General features: G+C 46.5%; 1 protein-coding gene across 4 annotated transcripts in view; it reads right to left on the minus strand.

Moving 5' to 3' along the window:
- The window catches only part of RPH3A (rabphilin 3A), a gene marked incomplete at both ends in the record, with an annotated part of 61,384 nt that overhangs the window by 18,624 nt on the left and 18,678 nt on the right, over positions 1–24,082 (minus strand). For 2 of the 4 annotated variants that reach the window (XM_082667192.1, XM_082667190.1), the window contains 8 exons: positions 1,079–1,321; positions 2,376–2,438; positions 4,145–4,252; positions 5,524–5,652; positions 5,752–5,790; positions 9,013–9,178; positions 11,558–11,644; positions 13,043–13,172. In XM_082667192.1, coding sequence (XP_082523318.1) covers positions 1,079–1,321; positions 2,376–2,438; positions 4,145–4,252; positions 5,524–5,652; positions 5,752–5,790; positions 9,013–9,178; positions 11,558–11,644; positions 13,043–13,172 — 965 coding nt within the window. Of the gene's footprint in view, positions 1–1,078; positions 1,322–2,375; positions 2,439–4,144; positions 4,253–5,499; positions 5,653–5,751; positions 5,791–9,012; positions 9,179–11,557; positions 11,645–13,042; positions 13,173–24,082 lie in introns of all 4 variants that reach the window. The other 2 variants (XM_082667191.1, XM_082667189.1) reach the window with 1 other exon arrangement.

Here is a 24,082-nt window from a genome sequence, read left to right on the forward strand (position 1 = left end):
ACTTGGACAAGTCCCTGAACCTCTCCGAGCCTCTGTCTCCTTATTTGTGAAATTGGAATAGGAAAAGCAACTATTCCCAGGCTCACTGGGATAATTAAATTGAGCATGTGCATGTAACACAATTAGAAAAGTGCCCGGCACAAAATAAGGGCTCAACAAGTGTTGATTATTATTACCTCAGATGTGCATGTCATATAATAATAATTCCTCACGTGTGTTTCGCACTATATAATAATGATTTCTGGCTCATGAAGCCTTTTCTCAGCAGGTACCTCAGTTTACGAGCCCTCAGCCCTGCATGGGAGGTGGTATTTCCTTTCCCTTTTACAACGAGGGGAGGTGACACGATGGGCCAAAGCCATCCCGCCGATTACAGCCCTTGGTCCATTTCTTCTGAGTGGGTCCAGTCTCCCCATCTGACCAGGAGCTCTTAGAACGTTCCCCCAACCCCACAGCATGCATCAGGTCCAGACACAACCCATCTATGCTTCCCTGCAGCTCACAAAGGCCACCCCAGCTCTCCCCTGCTGCTCCCAGCCCCACCCAGGAGAAGCGCCACTGGTGTGTGTGTGTGTGGCACAGAGCAGGCACTTTATAAATCATTGAATGGATGGATGCAAGAGGAAGTGTCAGGAATTTTAAAGTCATGGTTAAAAAATGACTTTTTAGAAGACACACACCAAAGAGTCTGGGAAACAATTAAAATAGATTTCTATCTATATATACACCTAGGAGTGGAATTGCTGAGTCATATGATAGTTCTATGGAACCACCAAATAGAACTTTGTGAATATAGTTGAATTGCACTCTTAAAAAATTATGTAAATGGTTAACGTTGATGTCATGTGTCTTTTACAACAGTGAAAAAATAGATGCGCTTATACTTTAGAAAGCTGATGTCATTTTGTGAATTTAGTAACACGAATTTGTATTTTTATAACTTGGTAAATATGTTTATTAGGTTTGGCATATTGGGGGGCTGGGGATGTACAGAGCTGTCCCCAGAGCCATTCCTATTTCCCTGGGGGCGACCGCTGAAGTGACTTTTCCAGCCACCCCTCCGTTACGCGTCACCTACTTGCTTCATCTGAATCATAGCTGTTGGCTTCCTCCTCCTCCTCCTCCTCCTCCGCTGGGCGTGGGGGCTGGTGGGCTGGGACCACGGCCGGCTGGGGAGCAGCAGCAGACGCTTGGGAATAGGGTGGGTGGCCCGCTCGGTCCTCCCTGGCTCCAACTGCCGAATAGCCCCCAACTCCCCCCACTCTCTCCTCTCGCGGTGGGGCGGTGGCCCCTGTACAGGCGGGGTCACTCAGAGCCACCTCTGCAGGGGAGATGGGGAGAGGGTGGGAAAGAGGCAGCTGAGTCCCTGTGTCATAACGACAGCAGTGACAAATGCTGCAGCATTACCACGAGTGATGGGCACCTACTGTGTACCAGGTGCTTGGCGAGCTTTGTGCCAGAATCACCCACTGCCCTGCAATGGGGGACTGCCACTTCCAGTGGACAGGGGGGCCACATCATGCCGTTCACCGGTTCTCAGAATGTTGCCTTTGTCAAAGCCACCCAAGGAAGGCTTGCAAAAATGCAGGTTCCCAGGCTCCATCTAGAATCTGCAGGCCCTGTGGTGGGGCCTTGGAATCTATGTTTTATAACAAGTTCCATGAGCAAAACAGACCTCACTGAGAGCCCTCACTGGTATGGGCTCTGAAGCCAGACAGCCTGGATTTGAATCTCAGCTGGAGCAAGATTACTTATCTCTGGGCCTCAGTTTTCTCACCTGTAAGATGGGAATTTTAAGACCTGAAGGTGCTCAAATAGTATTAGCTATCATTTAAAAAATTTTCTAGTATGTGCACAGCACTTAGCACACTAGCTGGTGCATTAGAAAGCAATGAATCTGTTGTAGTGATTGGTGCTGCTGCATATATATCATGTGTAATAATCACTGTCACTCGGTGTGGTCTTCATACATTGCAGGCCACGTGCTAAGGTGTTCCATGTATTGGTTTTACTTAATCCTCCCAGCACCTCTGTGAGGTAGGTCCTTGGATTATTCTCCTTTTAGAGATAAGGAAACTGAGGCTCTGGGAAGTTAAGTGACTTGCCCAGGGTCACAGAGCTGGGAAGTAAAGAAGCAGTGATTTGAATGCAGGCAGCTTATACTCTTAATCACTGTATGTATTGTCATTTTCTATCTATCTAATCTTAGTACAGACTCTCTAGAGTTTTAGAATTAGGGAATTCCCTTAGAGCTCATCAGATAGGTCTCAGGATGCAGAATGGGCCAATGTCTGGCAGCCCCTGCTCTCTCTCTCTCTCTCAGTCAGTGGAAGAGGTGGTCACCTGCGCAGGCACAGAAAGAGGCGAACACTTGCCTGGTCTCTGATCTGAAAAGCGTCCTGCTGCCCCGGGACTGGGTCTGCTGCCTCCTGGGGGTCCTGAGTGGGACAAAGAGAGAAAGAAGTTTGGAATAGAGAAGGCGGCATCATTTGGGTATTTGCCCTGAGGACCCCTCGTTTCACAGGTGTGGACACAGGCCCAGGGGCAGCAGGTGATGTGCAGAGGTACCCAGGGTTGCAGGAACAGTCCCATTGGGGGATTCTGGTGTTGGAAAGCCCTGGCTTCAAGCCCAAATCCTTCCATTCTGGGCCTCAGCTTCCTCCTCTGTGAAGTGGGGATGAGCAGGTATTATCTGCTCTTCATGTTTTGTTGGCTGTTATGAGGTCGACAAACAAATGGAGCAAGAATCGCTTGCAAGGTAACGGGCAAGTCCAGGCTTTGAGTCCACCATTATTACGGGGTCATTACTGGTCCAGAGGATTCTATATAACTACATTTCCGAAGCTTGGGATGTGGGGGAGAGCCACAGGGATGGGGCATGAAATAACATCCAATGACAGAGTGAGAAAGTCATTCTGGGTTCCCATTGCCTTTCCATACTGATCCCGTCATGGGAAAAGTCTCATCTAGGTGCTACTTTAACACTTCTCTAACCTTTGTAAATGTCCCTTTTGAGCAAAAGAGGACAGGCCTCAGGCTCCGAACCTTCAGCAGGCCAGAGTACTGAGAATGTCATTGCACCTGCAATGTATTTTCAGCACATTAATTTTTATAACAGCCCCCCACAATAGGTTGAATGGTGTTCTCCAAAAAAATGTTCAAGTCCTAACCCCCAGTCCCTGTGAATGTGAATATTTGATCATCTTTGCAGGTGATCAAGTTAAGATGATGTCATTAGGGTGAGCCCTAATCCAATATGACTATGCCCTTATAAAGAGGGGAAATTTGGACACACAGGGACCCATGCATAGAAGGAAGATGATGTGAAGACACATCCACAAGCCAAGGAATGCCCGAGGCCCCCAGAAGCAAGAGGAGAGGCTGGGACAGGAAGGAAGGAACCAACCCTGGCTACACCTTGATTTTGGACTTCTGGCTTCTAGAACTGTGGGACAATACATTTCTGTTATTTTAAGCCACCCAGTTTGTGATATTTGTTATGGCTGCCCTAGCAAACTAATATACTCTCTTTTTCTGGTATGGAATACTGGTTTCCCACTTATGCCATTATTATAGGTTTCTTTTAAAATAACAGATTTTAACTGCACCAATTAGGAATTATTTCCATTGTTTTACACAAGCCATATATGTTCAGATTTTCTCATATTACTAATCTCTTTGCCCACCATTTCTTCCTGAATCTCACATATCTGTCTGAGAACCTTTGCCTTTTCCTTAAAGTCTGAAGTCCTTAAAATTTCCTTGAAAGAGTTTATGATAACTTCTCTCAATTATGTTCTTAAAGGAGGTCAATTTGAAGAAAACATTAAGGAAATAAGAGGGCAGATCATAGGTGCATGTGGTAAAAATTGTGAAATTGGAGTGATGACGTCAGAAGGTGGGAAACAGTGAGGGATGAAGTACTGTCACTTCTTGCATTTAGGTAGATATGATGCTACCCTTCCTCCCACCCCCACCAGCTTCCCAGCCTAGAGTATTATTCATTCTAAAGGTCTTCGAAGAGTTTAGGGTTTGGTGGTGGCTGCAGCTTTGCAGAAAGCCCAGCGGGTTCTGCAAGCAAGGGTGGGAGGTATTGGGGTCACAGCTGAGTGACAGCCTGGGCGGGTGGGTGAGTGGCACGTACCTGGCTGCCCAGGCTGGGGGGGCGCTGGACTCTGTATCAAAGCCGGGGTGGGTCTAGAGGCCTGCACTGAGTTGGCCCGTCTCAAACCTGCAGGGGAAAGGAAAGAGCCTGTCATATCGCACACACACACACTCACACACAGTCAAAGCAGGAAGAAGCCTGGGACCAGTCAGCTGGCATGAGGCATGGTCCTCTGGGTGTAAACTGGATGCAGCCCCCTGACACTTCCAGCTCTTTCAGACCCTCTTCTCCTCCCCTCCGTGTGTTCTCTCTTTCCAATACTCAGATGCCCCTGGGCAACTCACTGCAACAACATGGATGTTGAAAAGCTCAGGTTCTGTGACGTTGCTTCCGACATCTGTGACCTTGCACAAATGACCTATCCTCTTTGGGCCTCAGTCTCCTCATCCATCAAATGGGGATAACAGTACTTACCTCATAAGGTTGTGGTGGAGACACAATAATACAATACATGTAAAATGCTCAGAACAGTGCCTGGCATGTAGTAGACACTCAACATCTGGCAGATGTTGATATTACTTTATAATTATTGAAAGACTGTTCTTATCTTCGCATGGACCTAGCTTTGCATCCCAGATTTTTCTTTTATAAGCTGTGTGTCTTTGGGCTGGTCACTTACCCTCTCTGAACTGCAGATGCTTCATGGAGGCAACAACTCTACCCACTTGATTAACATTTTTATAAGAACTTATTTCATCTCTACACCCTTTGAGGTGAGTGCTTTATTAGCTCCATTTTACAAACGGGGAAACTGTGGCACAGAGGGGTTAAGGAGCTCACCTAACGTCTCTTGGCTGGTTAGTAGCCGAGCCAGGGTTTGAACTCAGGCATTTGGTCTCCAGAGTCTACCTGAGACTATTAGATGCTACTGCCTCCTGCAGAGCAGCTGGGGGATCAAATGGGGATGATATACACAGCAGTTCCTGGTACTGAGAAAGTATGACATTCCTAGAAGAATACCCTGTCTTCTCTCACCTCACTGGGCTAGATCCCACCTTTCCTGAATCCAAATATTTTTCACTGGAGAGATGCTTGAATGATCATGACAGAAAGTGCTTTGCCACCTCTGGCTGGGGCTTACAAATTCTTGTCCCAGGGTCCTGCATTAGCACTTCCATTTGCTTGTTCATTTGGGTCCTTGTTCATCCATCCATCCATCCATCCATCCATCCATCCACTCACTCACTCACTCATTCACTCACTCACTCATTCAACAAGTGTTCATTGAATGCCTACCGAGCGCCAATGAATAAATGAAAAAAACCACTGTTCTCCCCATTCCTTTTGATTCTCCTCATCCAGGAAGCCTGTCTGGATTTGCCCATCTCTCTCACCTGCTGAGCCCCGGCTGGGGTCACCAGCAGCTCCGCCGTGGCTCTGGTCCCAGCTCTCTGAGTCCCGGCTAGATGAGCTCATTCGTGCCTCGGAGGCCCTGCGCACAGGAGGCCCATAGCTTCCTTGCCCAGGAGCAGAGGCCAGGTCAGGGCCTGAAAGGAAAAGCATGAATTGAAGGGAGAAAAGGCAATGGAGGAATGGGGAAAAGGACTCCTGTCTCAAAAGCAGAAGACAGAGTCGGCAGAACCCACCTGTCTTCTGACCTGGGCCCCTCCTGTCATCAGAGTCACCTGGAGAGAGAGAAAACTGATGAGAAGTATGTATTGGGTTGGCCAAAATGTTCACCTGGGTTTTTCTGTAACATCCTATGGAAAAACCCAAATGAAATATTTGGCAAATCCCCAATATTTGATGTCTTCTGGAGAGCTGACACTTAAGGAGCTCACAAAAGGGCCCATCCACCATTCCCAAGAACTTCAAAAAAAAAATTAAAACTTTCTTTTCCCAACTTCCCCTTTGATATAGAGCCTATCTACAAATTTCACATTATTTCCATTGCAAACAAATTGGGATCATGGGCTACGTACTGTTTCTAGAATGTGCTTTGTTCACTTAATTTGAATTTCCCCAGAACTCACCAAGCATGCTCCAACCTCAAACCCTTTGCACACGGTATTTCCGAAGATTCTATGAGCCCTCTTTATCACCTTGGTCAGGTTTCTCCCCAGATATCATCTCTCAGACAGCCCTTCTCTGGCCATTCTGTCCAACATGAAGCCTCTATCCCCTCTACCTGTTTCATTTTTCTTCCTGGCACTTATCACTACCTGATATTATGTTGTATTTGCATTTGCTGTTTGTTGAGCATCTGTTTCCCCCACTAGAATTTTAATTGCATGAGAGCATGGATCTTATCTGTTCCATTCACTGATTCCCTGGGGCATAGAACAGAGCCTGGAACTCACTAGGTGTTCCGTAACTGTTCATTAAGAGAATACTGAAAGCTCATATCATGGGTATAATTCCAAATCTACAATATACATTTACATCATTCAATTTTTAAAAAATATTTATTTACTTTATTTATTTTCTTTATTATTTTTTTTTGGCTGCATCAGGTCTTAGTTGCAGTACACGGGATCTTTCGTTGCAGCACGCGGGCTTCTCTCTAGTTGCGACATGTTTTCTCTCTCTAGTTGTGGCGCGCAGTCTCCAGGGCACATGGGCTCTGTAGTTTGCGGCACACGGGTTCTCTCGTTGAGGCACACAGGCTCAGTAGTTGTGGTGCACAGGCTTAGTTGCCCCATGGCATGTGGGATCTTAGTTCCCCTACTGGGGATCGAACCTGCGTTCCCTGCATTGGAAGGCGGATTCTTTACCACTGGACCACTAGGGAAGTCCCTATAGCATTCAATTTTAAAAGATGCTTAATACACCATGGTGTGGATATACCATAATCTATTCAACAATTACCCCGTTAATGAACGCTTAGTTTTTTTCAGTATTTTTGCTACCATAAACAACGATGCAATAAATACGATTATACATATGTCTTTTACATGGGTACTTTTCTTGCTGTTAAATATATTCCCAGAGGGGGACTGTTGGATCAAATAGTATATACACTTCAAATTTTAATAACCTCTGCCATATTACTTTTGAAGAGGCTGGGGGTGACTTATAGTCTTACCAACAGTTTATACCATCATTTCTCCACATATTCACCAGCACTAGATGTTATTGCCAACAATTGTTTAGGAGTTGCTATGCAATGCAGGTGATGTTACTTCTTTCCAATGAGGTGAATATTTTCAGAGTCATTTGTTTTGACTAGAGTTTATATAATAAGCTAATTCATACCATTTATGTGTGTAAGTGTACGTGTCTGTGTATAGGTGATTAATATTATGTACTATTGGCCAACATTTACTAAGTGCTGCACTCTGCAAAGTACTGTACATGTACAGGCATACCTTGGAGATATTGTAGGTTCAGTTCCAAACCACTGCCATAAAGCGAATATCACAAAAAAAGTGAGTCACGTGAATTTTTTCCCACTGCATATAAAAGTTATGTTTACCCTATACTGTAGTCTATTAAGTGTGAAACAGCATTATGTCTTAAAAATGCACATACCTTAATTTAAAATATTTTATTGTGAAAAAAAAGCCAAAACAATTACAATAGTAACATTGAAGATCACCGATCACAGATCACCATAACAAATATAATAATAATGAAAAAGTTTGAAATACTGTGAGAATTACCAAAATGTGACACAGAGAGACAAAGTGAGCAGGAAAAATGGCACCGACAGATTTGCTTGATGCAGGGTTGCCACAAACCTTCAGTTTATAAAAAATTGCAGTGACTATGAAGTGTAATAAAGAAAAGTGTAATAAAATGAGGTATGCCTGTAGCATCTCATTTAATCTTCAAAATAACCCAGTGAGTTATTAATCTCATTTTATAGATGAGGAAAGAGTTTTAGAGAGGTTAGGTCACTCATCCAAGCTCACATGACTTGTAAGTGGCAGAGCTGGAATTCAAACTCAGGTCTTCCTGGGCTCCCATGTTCAAGATCTTGACAGTAAAGCTACGCAGTCTTCTCAGCCTAGAGGGAGTAATGTTTAACCAGGAAGAAAGATGTTCTAGAGGTGGAAACGTGGGGCTTCTCAGGGATGCAGTATAGGTTGACAATTTGATGAGTCTCTGCAAGGAGCAGAAATTGCTGATGGCTTGCCAGGATGAAAGTATTTGTTGAGTGCCTTTTGACTGCCAGACACTGTAGCGGGCACCTTGAGAAGTTATAGTTGGACACTTCGATTTTTGAGACCTTCAACTATAACCTTCCTTTTAGAAGCACTGACTGCGCTCAACTCTAGAATTGTCATTCAGACCAGATTTTATCACTTAGCTAATTGAAAGTATTGCAAGGGCTTTATCTGGTCAGTCTTAGTGGCCTTAATATATTAAAATGTGTTTTCATTGGGGTCATATTTTTTCTTTTTATTGCTTTGTCTCTCCCTTTTTTACCATCATTTTAATAATTAATAATAATACTTAGATAATAGTGGTAATGTCCAGAGTAGTGGTAATTTTCTTTTACTAATTTCCTTGCTATTCATCTTTCATTTTTAATCAGGAGCAAAGAAGGCCTTCTCAGCAAGCCCCCTTTCCCCCGCCCCCAGACTCCAGCGTGTATTTTGATGTTGGGAGTCTTTCTCAGTTCCTAATTTTGATTTCCACCTGTTATACCTCTCAATACTCCATCAGGGATGACAACAAAGTCTTTTGGCAGCCTGGCATTGCTGGAGAGTTCCCTGAACTATCTTTTTGATAAAGGTTTGTGATGAGCTGTGAAGGAGACACAGGGGACCTAGACCCAAGCCCAGAGGCTGGCTGTCCACCAACTGGGTAGAAACACAAACATGATGTCAGGGCACCCTTCAGGTAGACCAGTTAGCCAAGACCCGTCCTTGGTTCTGAAAGGAGAAGTTGTATTTTCCTACCTCGAGTTGGAGCCCGGGCAGGGTGTTTGGGCTCAGGGGTGGGCTGCTCAGGGGCAGCGGGCTCACTGGCTGGCTGCTGGGGCTTGGTCTTCTTTATGGGCATAGGCTGTGGGAGGACCTGTTTGGGGAAGCCCTTGAAGAACCATGCTCCAGAGCGCTTCCACACCTGGGGGAGGAGAGGTAGAACATGAAGACACGACAGCCAAGCCCTATCGCTCCTGCCTTCACGAGAGCCAATTTTTCACTTTTCTCCCTGCTCACAGAGCACTGACACAATAGGCAGTGCATTTTCTCACCAGTACACAGCTTTCACAAATCTTATTTGATTCACACAATATCCCTGAACACTCAATAGAGAATAACCAATCTCTTGATGGAAACAGTTGAATATCAGAAAGGTTATGAACAGGTATAAGGTTACACAGCCAGAGAGTGGACTGACACCAAGTCTCCCACCTCTTAAATGTGCTGTGCTCCCTACTACACTGGCTGCTGTAAAGACGATGATCCACGTACATCCTCCCCAAGACCTCTGGCCTTTTCCCTGCCTTGTGGATTAGCGTTCCACCAGGGGCAGTGTGTTGGACATCTTCTGTTGCCCCTTCAGATTGGTTCTACATGTTTTTTCACCCTGCTCTGTGCCCCAGGAAGCTGACCAGTAAGGACTACAGTAACTGGAATTTCTTGATCTCTACCTTCCAGGTGGATCTGGTCAAGGAGAGCATCAGTGGGGGATCGGCGGAAAGAAGATAGTGAGGTCAGGGTACTGAGTCCCTTGGCTCCCTCCTTGCTAGGCAGGCAGTGGCTACATTCCTGCTGGTTGATACCCAGTGTCCAGTCTGGTAACTGCTCCCTCCTCCACTCCTTCAGTCTCAGGAGTGGTATCAGCAACCCTGCTATTGCTGGTGCTGCGAGCTTCACCACGCCTCGCTGATCTTCCTTATCCAAGCCCAGACCCTTGCAAACAGCACCTTTATCAAAGCTTCCTTGATAATCCTGATGGACTGTGCCATCTGTTCTCCCAGGACCCTGACTGATATTGAGGGAAATATGGTCCTTGCAACAGTCTCCAAGGCAGAAATCTGCAGCAGAAGATGAGTGATGAAGAAATTGGGAAAAGGCGAAGGGAGTTAATTGGGACAAAGTGGGTAATAAAAAGCAAGCCTAGGTAAGAGAAAGATTCCATGAGAGAAAAAAACAGAGATAGAGTGAAGACAGTGCAGAGAAAGAAGTGTGAAGGGTGAGAGGCAAAGAGAGAAAGAAGAAAAGGCAGAGGAGATAAGGATGAAAGGGAAAAAAGAGCTCTGAGGAGGAGAGTACAGACAGCCCTCGACTTACAATGGTTTTCTTATGATATTTTTGAATTTACAGTGTTGCAAAATCGATATGCATTCAATAAAAACCGTACTTCAAATTTTGATTTTTTTTTTTTTTTTTTTTGCCACACCATGCAGTATGCAGGATCTTAGTTCCCTGACCAGGGATCGAACCCACGCCCCCTGCAGTGGAAGCTCGGAGTCCTAACCACTGGACTGCCATGGAAGCCCTTTTCGAATTTTGAATTTTGATCTTTTCCTGGGCTAGCAATACTCGATCGGATACTGTCTCGTGATGTTGACCAGGGGCAGGGAGCCACAGCTCCCAGTCAGCCACACGATCACGATGGGAAACAGCTGTACACTGACGATGATTCTGTACCCATGCAGCTATTCTTTTTGTGTGTGTGTGTGGTATGCGGGCCTCTCACTGTTGTGGCGTCTCCCGTTGCAGAGCACAGGCTCCGGACGCGCAGACTCAGCGGCCATGGCTCACGGGCCCAGCCGCTGCGCGGCATGTCGGATCTTCCCAGACCGGGGCACCAAACCCGTGTCCCCTGCATTGGCAGGCAGACTCTCAACCACTGCGCCACCAGCGAAGCCCCTCTTTTTTTTTTTAACCTTCAGTACAGTATTCAATAAATTACAGGAGATACTCAACACTTATAAAATGGGCTTTGTCTTAGATGATTTTGCCCAGCTGTCGGCTAATGTAAATGCCCTGGGCATATTTAAGGTAGGCTAGGCTATGACGTTCACTAGATTAGGTGTATTAAATGCATTTTCCACGTAACGATGGGTTTATCAGGACGCAACTCCATTGTAAGTTGAGGAAGATCTGTACAGGGAAAGAAAAGAAAATGAGGGAAAGTGTGAGACAAGAAGTGAAGTAGAGGGAAAGAGAAGGTGGCAGTAGGGGAAGACCCAGAAGATGAGAAATGGGGAGTAGGGAATAATGGATGTCAGAGGGCAATGAATAAGAGAGCAGGGAGGGAGAGAAGGAAAAGTCACAGAAGCGAGAGGTGAGAAAAGAAATTCATTCAAATACTGTGTCCTGCCAGTGTTCACAGCTGAGCTGGTTCCTTTTATACCAATCCCTTAAGACATGTGCCTGAGCAGGTTCCCCAGCCCCCCAACTGCCACCTTACTCCCCTGGTTATAGCAAGGAAGGGGGAACCGTACAAAGGAGGGAGGATGCTCCAGGAGCTGAATGGGACCAATCCACTCACCTCTCTCTGCTCGATGCAGATTTTGCAGAGCCACACAGGGTGTGGGCGGCTGTTGAAGGTCTCCACCCCACACTTGGTGCAGACATTCTGGGGACAAAACATAGCCCAGTGCACACTCAGATATGCCAGGCTTGGAGCTGCCGGTGATCAGGAGAAGTGGCTGGCAATGGTGGCAATGAAGCCCTATTCTCCCTTGATGGACATAAAGCAACAGAACTCTCCTTTCCTCACGTCCCTTCCATGACCAAGGCCAGTTAGAATAAAGTTCCAATCTGAGTCTTGATTTTTGATAACAAGAACTGGAGTCATTCCCAAGCACGGGATGAAGGGATTCTCCAAGAGTCCCTGTGGGGTTGGAGTTTTCAACATCCATACAAGGGAGATCACTGACATGATTTTTTAATCATGAGAGACTGTATATCCATTTTATTACTTTATTTCTTCTTTCTTTCCCAAATGAATCTGAGACACCCTAGACTATGACTACAGGTTCAACTCCTTATGGAGAAAGACGTTATCTGAGTAAATGCCATGACTATATGATGGAACATTATAATTTTGGCTGAGTTTTCTGGAAGTCAAAACAAATAGGTCACAAAATTCTCACTATCTAGTCAACTACAGAAGGCAAGTTTTTTGGAGTAGATAACCTTTCCCCAATATTCCATTCTAAATGCTAAATGGGACCCCAAGTAGGAGATGCCAAGTGACATTATGGATATCTCCAGCTGGGTCACTCCCCTGAACTCCTTTCCTGGGAATCAGACAGACCCAAGGACAGTTGTATTTCTGTCCTGGAATTGTCAAGTTCAAACAGCTTGAGGAGAGGGTGCAGGGTGGAGAGAGCACAGGGAGACTCCCCTTCAAGAGTGAATGCTTAAGACGACCAAAGTCTAACTTGGCCTAACTTGGCTAGAGAGGGGCTTTCTAAGTGGCTTGAACTGTACCCCAGGGTAGAGAATGCTGGGTAGGGCTTCCATGTACACGTGTCTTCCATGTAGACACAAGCCCAGCATGCTTTTTTTTTTTGGCCACACTGTGCAGCATGCGGGATCTTAGTTCCCCAACCAGGGATTGAACCCGTGTCCCCTGCAGTGGAAGCGTGGAGTCTTAACCACTGGACCGCCAGGGAATTCCCCCAGCATGCTCTTTAGCCTGACCTATAACTTGCTAAGCCACAACCAGGATACTTGCAGGCTCAACCATAGTTCATGTCCTACTTCAGTCTCCCAAGTTCATCCTGGATGGAGCTGAGCTCCAAGGAGACAGAAGGGTCAGAGTGACTTCTAGGGGAGGAACCAGGATCAGGGTTACCTCGGAATACAGCTGGGCACGGGAGCATCCCAGAAGGAATCATATTCTGGCAACTACCTTTCCCGATCCAAGCTCCATCCCCAAGACCCAAGGCCCCCAAAGGCTGGAGCCCAGGCCTAGCCCCTATGCATGTGATGAGCGGGGAAGCAGGGAAGGGGAGGGCGATGGTACCTTCTTACAGTCCTCACACACTACACAGGCAGAGCCCAGCATCCCCAGCTGTTCTCCACACAGTATGCAGCAGTTCACCCCGTCCCCAGCCACGTTCTTCCTCATGTTCTCCAGACGGTCCACCAGGCGCCTGGAAGCAGAGTCAGGGTTATACGGACCTCAAAGGACCAGGGACCACCAGCTTCTCCCTCATTATCTGGCTGATGGTCTTAACCTTCTTGGAGTCACAGACTCTTGAGTATCTGATAATGACTACTGGACCCCTCCCCAGAAAAAGGCACATACATTCTGATATATTTTCAGAACATCACGGAACCCCTCTGACATCCCCAAAGCCCATCTATTCTACCAACTTCAGATTAAGAACCTTATCTAGTCTTTTCTCATGTCACCTCCTCCAGAAACTGTCTTCGGAGGCCCAGATCTGTTTATCTAATGGTCTGCATGACGTCTTCACTTGGGTCTCAAACTTGTGCTTTCAACTGAACTCTTCATCCTGGCTGCTCTTCATCCTCATCCCCAGCAAACCTGCTCCCATTCTCAGGAAATGGCACCACTATCTGCTAACTTGCTTGAACCAGAAACCTACAGGGTCTTCCTGAGCCCCTCCTCCCGGACATTCAATGACCCAACCAAATCCTATCATGTCTAACGCTCTAACACTTCTGGAATCCACCCATTTCTCTCCGTCTTCACCTCAACCAAGCCACTGACATCTCTCCCCTGGATGACTAACCCCTTAGTCTCCATGCTTTCTTCATTCATGCCTTCTACAGTCTGTTCTCCCCATCACAGCCTTGGTGATATTCCTAAAACATAAATCTGATCATGGCACTCCCACTTCCCTTTAAAACCTTTAGTTGGTTCTCATTCCATGAGGTTTCCATGACCTTACGTGGTCTGGCCCCAGATGAAACCCCAAACCTCTTCGCCCTCTTGGTCTTGCTTCAATGTTCTAGCTCAGTGGTTCACTAAGTGTGACGACCAGACCATCAGCATCAGTGTCACCTGGGAACTTGTTAGAAATGCAAATTCTTGGGCCCCATTCCACAACAACCCTAATCAGAGACTCCGGGGGTGGGGCAGCAATCTGTCTAAACAAGCCTTCCAGGGGATTTTGACAAAAGTTTAAGAACCACTGCTCTGGTTACACTGGCCTTCTTTGAGTTCTAGTTCTCCTAATTGCCTCAGCACTTTTGCACATTCTGGTCCTTGTGCCTGGAATGCAGCACTCCCTCATTACACATATTGGTGATCTCCCTCTCTCTCACACACACACACACACACAGACACACACACACTTTTCCTGCCTAAATTCTCCTTATCCTTCATATTCCGGTTAAAATATCACCTCCTCTTAGAAGCCTTCTCCGACCATCCATTTTATTTACTTTTTTGGCAACCCTTCTGCATAGCACTTGTCACATTTGTAAGTAATTGTGGAATTGTCTACATTAAGTAATTAGTTAATTGTGAGTCCATACCTGGCTGCCTTCCTAGACTCTGAGCTCCCCTGGGCTGGGGATCTTGTCTGTCCTGTTCCCTGCTGCGTCCTCAGGAACAGAACGGTACCTGGGGTCCACAGTGAGTGCTCACACATGATGGTCGAACCAATGAATGAATGAACAAATGAATGAATGAAGGCAGGCCACTTCCCAAATTTGTATCCAGCAAAAGTAAGCTGAGTTGAATGTCAAGTGACATACAATAGCAGCTTATACTTACATAGTGTTTATTATGGGCCTGGCATGGTATGAAGTGCTTTGGCACCCAACCCTAAGAGACAGGCACTATTAAGAAGCCATTTTACAACTAAGGCAAGTGAGGCACAAGGAAGTTAAATTACTTGTCCAAGGTCACACAGCTAGGAAGTAACAGAGCTAAAACTGGAAGCCAGGTATCATGTGTATTACACTGGCACTTCTCAAACTTAATGTGCACACAAGTCACACTGGCATCTTGTTAAAACAGATTCTGAAGCATCATGTCTGGGGTGAGGCCTGAGGTGCTACATTCCTAGAAAACTCCCAAGTGATTCCACAGGATGCTACTGGCCCAAGGGCACACTCTGAATAGCAAGGCTACACATAATGACTACACCTGTGGGGGCATCCTGCTTCAATCTCAGGTGGGTTGTTTTTGACCCTTCCCACCGGCCTCAAGTCACCTCTTTGCTTTTTCCTCAAACAGAACCTTATTGTTCCTGTTCCAGCCACAGCCAGTGGACCCAGATGGAGCCGGACCCTGCCCACACCCTCCACGCACTGGCTCTCAGCTGTGGACATCAGCTGTGGGTATCACAGGCTCCAGAAAGTCCCTGGCAGACCTGCTGGCCACCACCTGATGCTGACTCTCCCCACAGGTCCTCCTCGCTCCTGCCATCCCCTCAAAGCATGCTACTCGCTGTGTTATAAACAGCAGCTTCTCCCTCTGTGTTCCATTCAACAGAGGAGCCCAAAGCAGCCTGTAGGCTCTAGCGCCTGCTGTGACCCAGATTGGACAGAGCTGCTTTGAGAGGCAGGATGTGCAGAACCAAAGGCAGCACGCTCTTCTCTTCCTCCTCCTCCTCTTCCTCTACCCCAACCCTCCCCACATTTTCCCTAGAAATTGCTTTTATAGGATGATGGGAGGCAGCACAAACCAGAAGCGCCCAGTCCTCAGTCTCAGAACACCAGCAGCCAGTGTCTGCTGAGCAATTTCAATGTGCCAGGCACAGAGATAAGCACTCCACATGGATTTTCTTAATGAATCCTTCCAGCAGCACTATAAGCTAAAGACTATTCTTGTCCCCATTTTCCAAATGAGAAAAGTGAAGCACAGAGAGGTTAAGTGAGGTATCCAAGTCACACAGCGGGGAGGTGGAGAGAGCCTGGGCTCAGACCCAGGCAGTCTGGCTCTCGAGTGCCTGTTCTTCTTCTTCTTTTAAAAGAATTAATTTTTATTGGAATATAGTTGCTTTACAATGTTGTGTTAGTTTCTACTGTACAGCAAAATGAATCAGCTATAGTTCCTGTTCTTAATCAGACCTCACTGCCACTACTGCCAAGCAGAGCCATGGGGACCTTCTTGAACAGTCCAACCTCCATCCTGCTCAATTCCCCTGCTTTGCCCATACCAAGGGACCCTCCATCATTGGTAGGAACCAAGTTGCACACGTGCAGTCACCCCAGCTGCTTCTATCTCACCTGCCTCTGACTTCTCAGAGGTCGGGACAAGACACCCAACAGCTGTGCCATCATCTTGTTCCCCTAAAGAATCCTCAACATAGGGTTGAGAAATCTGGATTTTAGCCCTGAATTTTGCCTCTCTGGGCCTCAGTTTCCTCATCTGTAAAAGGGAAGGTGTTGGGCTAAATTGGTGGTTGTCAAATTGTGCTTTATGGCGCCCCAGGGGTTCTTCAGAGACCATTTTGGGGCCACCCACTATAGAGGTATGGTGGGAGTGATTCTGAGGAACCAAAAAACCCCATTTCGTCCAGAGCATGTCTGCATTTATCTCTTTCATTTGTTTGAGCTGTTGAATTAGATTTCCTTTGGAAAGTTCGTTCCATTGTTTAAAGAAACAGTTTGAAGTCATCTGGAGCAGATGAATTTCAGGTTGCCTTTCAATGCCACAGAATTATGAGACAGTGAGGTAAGCTAACGGGGGCAGGGGATGGAAATTGCACAGTGATATATATTTTCTTTTTCTCTCTTTTTTTGGCACACACCTTTGTTCTCACCTATTTTCTCCTTCATGGACTGACCTAGCCAGAAAGTGGTTAGATTTTGTTCTTCTCATTCTATCAATGGGGGTCCCAAGGCACAGAGTCACTTGGGTCACTCAGCCTGGGCTAGAATCTCATTCTCTGTGTCAGTGAACCACCTTTGCTTTCCTTGGAGTCCCCTCATGGCCTTCTGCCTCAAGTCAAGCTTTGCCCACCCAGCTCAGGAAGACAGTATGGGATAGATGACCCAATTCTAAACTGCAGTGTACTTTGCTCAGGAAACCTACGAGGCTTACTTGTCTCCTCTTGGAAAATAAGGGTGTGGAGTCACCCACCTCTTGCAAACCCACACTCTAGCATCCCTACCAAGATGCCTGTTCCTTCCACCATTCGATCCTCAACTCCAAAAGCCCCCATTAACACGCATTGTACAGGGAGCGTCTCATTAGCTTCTATCAGTGGCAGCAAATGGCATGGAAAAACAACAGATTGAAGATCATTATTCACATCTCTCAGCGTAGAGACCCTTGTTACTTGTGAATTCAGTCCAGACCAATAAAGAGAGAAGGAAGTGGAGTGGGGATGGGCAGACCTTCCTTCTCTGCTCAAAGATCAGGATGAGCGGGGAGTTCCTGGAGCCCGCCCTTTTGGACATCCTCTCTGCAGCCCCGAATACTAGGGCCTCAACAGGGAGGGCCCCAACAGCCAAGTAGCATAAACTTGGAAATAAAACTTTGCAGGAAGTTAAGTCCAAATTACGTCACGGCAGACCATGAGTCACAGATGGGTCTTTATCCTGGTGATAAAACATTTCAGTTTCTTCACCCCATAAGGAATGTTTGTTGTTACCAGTCTTGGCAGGAGAGACCTATGTGCATTACGAAAGATGCCGGCAACCCTCAACCCGTGTTAATGACCCAGAAAGAATTTTTTTAAAATACCAATGCCTGGGGCCCCAGCTCTAAAACTTCTCAGCTATGGATCTGGTTACGCCCGGATACCAGCATTTCAGCATGCAGTCCTGTTGAGAGCCACGGCATGGGGGGATGTTTCCAAAATGTATGGTCCATCTAGATCACCTGGGGAGAGTGTTCAACATTCAGACAATGATTCTATGGGACTGGGGTGTGTCCAGAGTGTGTGCATTTTGAAGTGACTCCCTATATGATCCTGATGCTGGTGAATTCCTGGCCACACTTTGAGAAATGCTTCAGTAAGGAAGGAAGCAGTGGGAGAAATCACATGAGAAAATCCTCTCCTTATTATGTTAAGTGGGGGAAAAAACCCCCAAACCCAGGATGTAGAATTGTGATCATGCTCATCTGAATATCTTCATGGTGTGCACTGGACAAAAAAAAATTAGAAAGGAAACACACTGAAATATTCACAGGGATTATCACCAGGTGGTGGGATTATGAGTAATTTTAATTTCCTTCTATAAAGCTTCTGCTACCCCCTTTCCTAAAGCACCAATTACCTGGACTCCTCATACTTTCTTAACTTTCTACAAGAAACATGCGTTACGTTACATTAGACAATAAAGTGCATTTCTGAAGACAGAGAACATGTAAGCCAAGGGTTAAAAGTCATGGCTTTGAATCCTACCTCTTATCCAGTCAATGACCTTGAAAAGGCTTTGTTCTCTGCGTGCCCTCTTCCCAGACAATAATGTGAGGGGTTAGATGAGACGCACCTCAAGCTTCCTGCCATGGGCAACATTCAGGGATCCTCAGATGCTGAGGCTGAAACATCAAGATTTCCCCTTGTGTTTTGAAACTGAAGGACCTTCAATGACTAAGAGAAGACCTGTCTGCAATGGCAGGATACTTTTGTTTGCCTGTCTAATGTCTCCACATTAAGGGCCCAATTAGCTGGACATTGTAAGTGGCTGTCACTCTCTAGTTAAGTCTTTACACGTCTGATTAACTTTATGGCTCCTACTTGCACCTCAATCCAGGAAACCCATATATCACCAGGCTGGGTGCTTAGGGGAGCTGACGGTTACTCAGTGAAGCTGGGTGGGCATCTCCCATTTCCCAGGATGCTCCCAGAGGCACCAGAAAGGTTATATGTCCCCTCTTCTGAGCACCAACAGATGACCTCTGGAGGGGGTGGGAAGTGGATTCCCAAGTTGCTCTGACCTTGCTGTCCCAATAGATGCAGACGGTCTACTCATTCATTCGACAAATATTTATGGAGAACCTACCGTGTGACAGCAGACAGTGAGGACCCAAGGGGGAGCAAAACAAATGAGGTGCCTGCCATCATGGAGCTGGCATTCTAGTGGGGGACTCAGATGTTACTTAAATGATCACATCGATCATCATAACTACACTCGGAGTAAGTGCTCTGAAGGACAAGTATGGGAAGCTATGAGAACTCACAGAGAGGGACACGAACAGTAAGATGGGGCCTCAGAGGAAGTGACTGTTGAGCTGAGACCTGAGGATAAAGAGGAGCTGGCCCAGTAAAGAGGGTGAGGAAAAGCACTGGAAGAAGAGGGAACAGCATGTGCAAGGGACTTGAGAGATGCTTAGCAGGGCTGGTGGGCTGGATGGTAGAAGATGAGGCTGGAGGGTGGGCAGGGGCCACTCCATGCAGGGTCTTGAGTCTAAGAGTGATGGGACAGCATGAAAGGGCTTTAAGTAGAGGAGACTCAACTTTCCCCATTTTGAGACAACATATGGACATAGGAATGGAGTCCTTGGGAGGCTCGGAGCAGTGAGAGTTTCAAATGCCGCAGTGGTTCCAGGTAGAATGAGGCAGGCAGGTCCCTGGACTTTGTCTACACATGGGGCTGGACCAGGTCTCTTAAAACTACAAGACTGCCCCAAGTGGGTCTAACTCAGTGGTGGTGAAAGTGTACACTAGCAGGAAGGCCGTGAGAGATGCCATTGCACGCTAGCCAGCTTCAAGGAGTCACTCTGTGTGTTAGCTTCCTAGTGTTGCTGTAACAAATTACAACTTAGTGGCTTACGACAACATATATTATTTACTATCTTAATAGTTCTAGAGATTAGATATCTGACATGGGTTTCACTTAGTCGAGGTGTTGGCAGGCAGGGCTGTGTTCTTTCTGGAAGCTCGAGGGGAAAATCTGTTCCCTTGCCTTTTCTAGTTTCTAGAAGCTGCCCCACATTCCTTGGCTTGTGGCCCCTTCCTCCATCTTCAATCCAGCCGTGTAGCATTTTTCAATCTTGCTGTGACTCTGACCCTCCCGCCTCCCTCCAATAAGGACCCATGTGATTACATTGGGTAATCCAGGATCATCTCCCCATCTCAAGATTCTTAGTCATGCCTGCAGAGTCCCTTTGGCCATGTAAGATAACATATTCACAGGTTCCAGGGATTAGGATGTGAACATATTTGTGGTGGGGGAGGGCATTATTCTACCCACCACACCCACATTCCCCGCCCCATCTGCCATCTAGGTTCTATTTCCACCTGATTCAGGTCCAGATCAGATTCCAGTCCTCCTCTCCAGAGCAAGGGTTGGGCAATTCCTCCATGCCTTGCTGTGGACGTCAGACAAATCAGACTTTGGACTCTGTGAGGTTCTAATCACCCTCTCCAAGTACAACCCCAGGAAAACATAGACTCTCCACACATACACACACACATCCACACCTACACGCACACACACTTTCAGAATTTAGAAATAAGAGGCACTTTTTTTTTTTTTTAAATTTTTGGCCGCACCGCACAGCATGTGGGATCTTAGTTCTCTAACCAGGGATCGATCCTGCGCCCCCTGCATTGGAAGCATGGTGTCTTAACTATTGGACTGCCAGGGAAGTCCCACAAGGCACTTATGATGCAGGTGTTGGGGTGTCCATTCTGGAGTGACCTTGCCTGGGTCCATATTTGCTATTTCCTAGCTCTGTGACCTCAAGGAAGTTACTTAACCTTTCTAAGCCTCTGTTTTTCGTGTGTAAATTAGGGAAAACAAAGTGCTTGTTTCCTAGGATTGTTGCAAAGATAAAATGAGAGTTAAATGGTCATGAAGAACCTAGGGGCAAGATGGGAATAAAGATGTAGACCTACTAGAGAATGGACTTGAGGACACGGGAAGGGGGAAGGGTAAGCTGGGACAAAGTGAGGGAGTGGCATGGACATACATACACTACCAAATGTAAAATAGATAGCTATTTTACTCTGGGAAGCAGCCGCATAGCACAGGGAGATCAGCTCAGTGGTGCTTTGTGACCACCTAGAGGGGTGGGATAGGGAGGGTGGGAGGGAGGGAGACACAAGAGGGAAGAGATATGGGGATATATGTATATGTATAGCTGATTCACTTTGTTATAAAGCAGAAACTAACACACCACTGCAAAGCAATTATACTCCAATAAAGATGTTAAAAAAAATTTTTTTTTTAATGGGAGTGTTTGTAAAATGTCCAGAACATGGTAACTACTCAGTCATGATTGCTGCTAATTATTTCTTCTGGAAATCTGTGGCGTTTATAGCTCCCTATACTCACATTTTTTTCCTATATAACGAGGGTGCTAAAATCTGCCCATGAAATCCGTCTTTCTAAAGCTCTTTTTTTTTTTTTTTTTTTTTTCAGTACGCGGGTCTCTCACTGTTGTGGCCTCTCTCGTTGCGGAGCACAGTCTCCGGACGCGCAGGCTCAGCAGCCATGGCTCACAGGCCCAGCCGCTCCACGGCATGTGGGATCTTCCCGGACCGGGGCATGAACCCGTGTCCCCTGCATCGGCAGGCGGACTCTCAACCACTGCGCCACCAGGGAAGCCCCGTCTTTCTAAAGCTTTTAAAGGGGCTGCAGTGACTAGAAACTGACAGGACTCGTGTGCCCATCTCTAAATACACACACGGATGGCACATATACCCACACAGGAACAGGTGCATGATCAGCACCCATGTACAGAACACACTTTCACACACACGGCTGTACACACTCTGCTCTTGCAGGGAGCCAAGCCCTAGTTGGCTGCCTTCTGCAGACAAGGATATAAGCCCAATGCAGCTCAGACAGTGCTTACTTGTTAAGCCCAGGCTCCCTCAAAAAAGTTCAAACTGGCCTCAGAAACGTTCAGGCAACTGCTTTTGAGCTTTCAAACCAGTATTGCCGCAGTGTCTTGACGAATGCCGAAGAGAAGGCTAATGCATGTACAATTGCTCCAGGAAGTGGGCTTAACGTGGCGAGCTGCAGAGTTGAGGACACCCTACCTGTGAAGGTGTGATGGCTTTATGTGCTGGTTCCTGAATTGGTGAGGGAAATGGTGAAAAGCTGGGGTTCCATCACTGATGGTATGAAGCCAGAGCAGCTGCCTTTAGAGCTGTGATTGAGCATGATTACACAATGGTTTGTAAAATGCAGCAAAGTAGGAGAGTGGATGTCATGTTGTCTCTCTGTCTCTCTCTATCTCTGTCTCTCTGTCTCTCAACTTCTCTTTCTCTCTCTCTCTCTCTCTCTCTCACACACACACACACACACACACCATTAATTCCAGAATCATGCCGCTTATCCCGTCACCCTAATTGCCAAGTGGATGTTACCATTAAGTTTATCAAACTCGGCATTTTCTGAAGCCTAGATTGGGCCATCAGCTGTGAACAGGGACATGGCTGCTCTGAAGGGGGGTGGTCTGAACTCCAATGCCAGGGTCTCTCAGGAACCTGTCCTTAAATGACTAAGTTGCTCTGTCATGAAGCCACGCGGCTGGCATGCAGGGTGTGTGCAGTTCAGACTCATTAATTCCCACCGTTGTTTATTACCGTCACTACCTGGGGAGCCGTTGATCGTAATCTCTCTCCTTGATGGATTGGTGAATGGGATTCCGGTCTGGACCTCAGCACTTTGGGGAAGTGGGTCACCCTGGGTCAGAGTTGGAGCCAAGAGAGAAAGACAGCTAGAGGGCTCCACTGGGCTAATGCAGTCAGTCAGGCAAGGAGCTGGGTCATTTAAACCCAATAATAGCAACAGTTATCAGGAGCTGTGCTAAGCATTCCATGTGCATTGTTTTCCTTAAGTCATACAACCTGTGAGGTCAGTTCTATTATTCACTCCCATTTTACAGATGGGGAAACCGAGGCACACTGACAGGGAGTCACTTACCAAAGGCACACAGCTGGCAAGTGGCAGAGATGGGATCGGAGGCTAGGTCTAGCTACCCAGACGCTGTTACCCGCCTTGGAAGAATGAAGCCTTTGTTTCATTTCAGTGCTTATAATTGGGGCTCTTTCTAACCCCTCCACCTGCCCTTTTCTGTTGTGGAAAGCAGAGTTGAGAGAATGTGCTGCTGAGGCCCACAGGGCACAAGGGTCATTGTGGTGGAGAGGGGTGAACTCTCCTATGGTAGGAAGAAGTATGAGACTGAACCAATCAACCTGAGTGAATATGTGAGACACCCTGTAAATTATTGACTTCCCTGAAACTCTGAAGTCATTTGTCAATTGCCATCCCTACCTGCACTGCCAAAAGGCAATAGGATAATGTGGAAAGACAGATTCAAAGTCTGGTTTGGCCATGTAAAAGCTGTGTGCCCCTGGGCAAGTGTCTTAACCTCCATGAACTTCAATAATCTCGTCTGTGAAGCAAAGACAATAGTCTGTCTCTCTGAGAGATTAAAGGAAATACAACATATTTGAAAGTTCCTCATACAATGCTTGGCTATAAATGTTTATCTTTCTATAGAATAGCAGAATAGGACTCTAATCCTGGAGCCAGCCAGCCTGGGTTTGTAATCCCAGTTGTACTGCTTATTAACTGTGTGACCTTGGGCAAGTTGCTTAACCACTCTGTGCCTCAGTTGTCTCATCTGTAAAATGGGAATGATAATAATGCGGCTTAATGCATAGGGTTGTTGTGAGGGTTACATAGATGAATCTACATAAAGCTTTGAGTACAGTGCCAACACATGGTGCTTTGTAAGGGTGGGCTATTATTATTTCTCTAGAAGTTGAGTGTGGTTGCAGGGAAATTCTCATTTGTTTCTTCTTCCTTTCTTGAGCCACTCAACAAAAAGGCTAGAGCAGTGGTTCTCAACAGGGGGTGATTTTGCCCCTCAGGGAGCACGTGGCGATGTCTGGAGACATTTTGGGTTGTCACAGCTTGGTAACAGCCCCGGTTACTACAGGCACCTAGTTTGTGGGAGATGCTGCTAAAAAATCCTATGGTGCACAGGAAAGCACCCACCACAAAGAATTATCTGTCCCCAAATGTAAACAGTGCCAAGGTTCAGGAACCTTGGGCTAGAGGGACTTGGAGACCACATGGTCCAACTCCCCATTTTATAGATAAGGTCCGGGAAATCCTGAGGTTAAAAACATTCAATGAGAGGCTTAGTCAGTTGGGTTAAGAATTCATC

The sequence above is a fragment of the Grampus griseus genome (genome assembly GCF_964374135.1).
Source record: "Grampus griseus genome assembly, chromosome: 12".
In the NCBI taxonomy this organism is placed as follows: domain Eukaryota; kingdom Metazoa; phylum Chordata; class Mammalia; order Artiodactyla; family Delphinidae; genus Grampus; species Grampus griseus.